We start from the raw sequence: 4,377 nt of genomic DNA, 5'->3' as shown, positions 1-4,377 counted from the left end.
GATATAGTAACGATATCGTTGGGATTCTTGAGGGATTGAATATCGGGAATGCTCCCCCCTACAACCGCAGGACACCCGGTGTGCCCCTGCACGGTTAGGATATCTCTGCAAATACTACCGACTTATGGAAAGCCTTCGCACTTAATAAATTCTTCAACGCTTAATTCGACGTTCGTCCCAGGATTAGTCGGCTCGCTTTCCAAGGCGTGATCACGATAATCGCGGTGGGTCGATGATGAGCTTTAAGCTAGGAAAACCGTCGCTAATTATCCCCCCGATCCCAGCCTAATCCGAATAACTCGCAACATCCCCTGGAATCTCTTTAAAAACGCCCAAGGAAAAATTAATCAATTTCCCTAATAAGGAAAACAAAACGGATGAAACAATTGACAATCGACGATCGAGAATAGAGAGAAACGAGGAACGCGTGCATCGTTCGATCAGAGGAGACAAGTACGAGGAGTGTGGGAGCGAGATGCTGAAAGTTGGAGCGCGCGAGTCATTGTGCAGCAAGGAACGCGTGGCGAGAGAACACGTGCTGAGTCTACTCGGTCGTCGTTTGCGTCGGATGGAACGGAACGGTAGCACTCGGTAAGCGTGTAGGAGGAAATGGGAAAGAGATAGATGCATAGAGGGCGAGAGAGAGAGAGAGAGAGAGAGAGAGAGAGTGGAAAAGGGAAAGGAAAAGGAAGGAGCAAAGGGGATGATGGTCTGGTAGGGCAAACGGTGGGCTCGAGGATGGTGGGTGCGCGCGGGGTGGGGGCCAAGGAGGAAGAGGCGCAGCAAGGAAGAGTCGAGTCGACGTCGAGTCGAGTTGACGTGCGAGAGCGAGGAAGAAAGCGAGAGCAAACCACCCTCGCAGCAGCCCCTTGCCAAGGCAAGAGACCCCTAAGCCTGGTTAGGGGCAAAGGCGGCGAGCCGCGGAGGCCACAACACGACCGCCGTCCTCATTGGTCGACGCGCCTGCTCTGGGTGGGGCTCCGGAAAAATTGGTGGGGAGAAAAATCCCCTCTAAATAGCTGCGGCCGAAGCCGCGAAAAACTAGAATCCGCTCAGCCGGCATCGAGTGTGCGTCGTTCGGCCAAACAACCTACGCTCTCCTCTGCTATCCTCTATCCCCCCGCGCACTTTCCACCACCACCACCACCACCGCCACCGTTTGCTTCGATCCTCGCCACCGAGATAACCAAGAGACATAAACAAAACTCTCATTTTCATGTGCCATCTTCTTGCGACTGCGACTGCGACCAAGTGCTACTGCCTCATCTTGGATGTTACTTTGTTTTGCACAGTGCCAACGGTGCTTCGTTACGTGAAGCCTCGAGCTCGGAAAGCAGAGAGCTAGTGAAAATTGTCCATTTGGTCTGTCAAAAGTCCAACGTGTCCTCTGGATTTTTCACGGGGATTATACTCGGGACCAATCTCGGTTCGTTGGCAGCGTCGCTTTTCAAGGATAACGCGCTGAGATGCATCTACCGGAAGGACCTCTCGGTATGGAGAGTTTCAGTGCTATTCACGACACCCTCAGGGCCTACCACGGTGACCTGGTGCAGACGGGTAGTCCCTCGATACTCTGCAGCGCGCTACCAACGCACTGGCGCTCGAACAAGTCGCTTCCGGCGGCTTTCAAGGTCGTCGCCCTCGACGAGGTCAACGACGGCACGCTGGTCACCATCCGCGCCGGCAACGACGAGAACTGCTGCGGTGAGCTGAGGAACTGCACGGCCGTCATGAAGAATCAGGTCGCCAAATTCAATGACCTCAGATTCGTCGGTCGTAGCGGAAGAGGTAAGGAGGAGGTCTCCCTCTCCTCTCTTTTGGGAGAACCGGACTATATCGGTCATTTTATCAACCGTACATGTACAATCGACGAAACCACTGTAAGCAGGAAAATTTCTTCATTCGCAGGAAAATCCTTCTCCCTGACCATTCAGATCAGCACGGTACCCTTCCAAGTGGCCACGTATACGAAAGCCATCAAGGTCACCGTCGATGGTCCCAGGGAGCCCAGGTCCAAGTCCAGTAAGTGTATACATGTATATTGATGAAAACATTGACCAATCCAGAAAGAACCAAAGTTAGATGAGCGACAAAGAGGAAGAGGAGTGGTCGATCGATGACAGAACTTGAGAATGGGGATAGAGAGATATTGTCACGTGACCTTGGGAAGATCCGCAAACGGGTGTCAGAGGCCTCTCTCGACGTTTAATAATCCGGCGTATATCTGGCGGACCTCAAACCGCCAGCCGCGGCGGTTGCAGGTCGTGGTACACGTGCGCGCACTCTCACATAGAATCGTGCACACACGTACACGCGCCAATGGTCGTAGCATATAAAGAAAAAGGGAGGGAGAAAGACGCAAAAGCCAAAAGCTTGGCACGAATTCAAAAACGCTATGTTGGTCGTCGGTATCCTTTGGTCCGTCGCTTATTTTACCAGATCCTCCCTTGTGATTGGCCAGCGGGGCCACTAAGCTCGCTGTTTATTGGCCGCCGCGGCCAAGTAGGGGCACCAAAGACGCCGCTTTTACGCGTTTGTTTATCGCGCCGCATATGTTCGTAGCATGTGCCGCGGAAACCAAACTAGCTCGGAGGTCGCGTAAACAAATAGGCACTCCTCGCTCGTTAATCCAACTTTAATATGGCCCATTCGCTGCTGTTTGTCAGCTCGTAATTCGCCGACTTCCCATCGGCCCCACCAGGCACACACCGTACAATATCATATACACACGTGTATATACTCGTGTGTATTAAAGCTGGAATAGTTTTCTAACGTCTCGGTTTCTCTCTCTCCACAGATTACCAATACGGACCAGGATTCCCCGGACTCGGCTTGTTGAATCCCTGGCTGGACGCTGCCTATCTCGGCCATGCGTGGCATTTGCCACATCCCGCCCTGGTCAAAGGTTAGTATCGGTTAAAAAATTCCAATAATTGTCGCGATATAGGAAAAGCTCGGATAAAGCCCTCTCTCGGGCGCCTCGATCGAACGCGCGTCTTTGTGTTGGTATATAAGAATCGAAGAGGCCAGCGAGCAGCAGCAGCGGAGCAGCAGGCGCGCGTTATCGATTCGTCGAGACCGCGACGCCTGGCGATGATTCATACTCGCTGGACCGAGGGTGGCTCCCTTTTCCCACAGAGGAGGACCCCCCGTACATTCATCCATCCAGCAACCATCCGTCCGTATTTCTATCCATCCAGCAGCAACAATACTACCGAAGCCACCCCCCCCCCCCTCCCCCCAACTACGCTACGAGGATCGATTCCTCCAGCTCTCTAACCTCGATAAATTCTCTTTCAGGATCGATCCCGATGCCTCCAGCTGATCTCTTCACGCCGAGCTTCGCGCCGACCGTACTACCGTCCGCCTATCCGTTCGACCACGTCAAGTACCCGACGGAGTACACGAACCTGCCCGCGAAGACCACCCCCGTGTCGCAAGCGCCGACCACCACGGCGCCCAACAGCCCGTCCAGGACTCCGCCGAGGAGTCCCAGCGAGGAATCCGGCAGCGAATCGGCCGCCGATGAAGTTCGCAGCGCCTTCGTACCGATCAGGATCAACACCCTTCCACCGGCCTCCGTCGTCGCGCCCTCCTCCTCGTCCCCGGAGAGGATAGCCGCCTCGAGGAAGCCTACGGAGGGTGTGAGGAACGAGCTCAAGGCACCTACGGCTCTCATATCCCACAGGACGACCAGCCACTCCAAGAGGAGTCCTTCGCCTACGAAAATCTCGTCGACGCCACCCTCCAAACCGGTCTGGAGACCTTACTAGAAACGAGCGCTGGATGCTCGTTCCTTGGGACAAACTTGAAGGCTAGTGACAATACCTCCCCCCCCCCCTCCCACCTTATCTAAATCGACGCCCCAGGCGCCGAATTATCATCCTCTGCTTCGGTTTTACGAAGCTTCCCAGGCAGGACCTTCTGGCGAGGGAGGCAGTCTTGTAAATATTTATATATAATTGTTCTTATACGTGTAAATAAGAGACCCGGGGACAATAATTCGATCGGTACTAGTTTACCGATGCACGAGAGAGAGACTTATGTACGTATGTATGTGTTAGAGCCCTGTGCGTGCGTGAATTTTTGTGTAATATAGGCGAGAGAACAAAAGACAGAGAGAGAGAGAGAGAGAGAGAGAGAGAGAGAGAGAGAGATATCAATATTATTTATAAGCCAGAGATCTAATTTATAATCTATGAAAGATATGTGATTGATGGGAGTGCAAAGAGAGGAGTGTGTGTGTGAGAGAGAGAGAGAGAGAGAAAGAAAGAAAATAAAACTGAGATTTATGTGACACACGAAAGCGTTCTTCTTTTCTCTTCATATACACAATAATCCAAATATCGCTCCTTTTTCACTCTTTCCTTTTTCTTT

General features: G+C 52.7%; 1 protein-coding gene across 1 annotated transcript; it reads left to right on the top strand.

Annotated features, from left to right (window-relative positions):
* Positions 1–1,062: 1,062 nt before the first annotated feature.
* Positions 1,063–3,848, top strand: LOC136782113 (segmentation protein Runt-like). The gene is made up of 4 exons (XM_066741296.1): positions 1,063–1,788; positions 1,909–2,022; positions 2,798–2,905; positions 3,301–3,848. Exons 1-4 carry the CDS (start codon positions 1,467–1,469, stop codon positions 3,771–3,773), a joined length of 1,017 nt encoding a protein of 338 aa, XP_066597393.1. The 5' UTR covers positions 1,063–1,466; the 3' UTR covers positions 3,774–3,848.
* Positions 3,849–4,377: the final 529 nt, after the last annotated feature.

This window comes from Prorops nasuta, unplaced genomic scaffold (assembly GCF_024137725.1).
Source record: "Prorops nasuta isolate Cenicafe-Biocafe unplaced genomic scaffold, Cenicafe_Pnas_1.2 PNAS00025, whole genome shotgun sequence".
Taxonomy (NCBI): Eukaryota; Metazoa; Arthropoda; class Insecta; order Hymenoptera; family Bethylidae; genus Prorops; species Prorops nasuta.
Note: the sequence above shows the minus strand (reverse complement) of the source record. Positions and strands in the feature narration are given on the sequence as shown.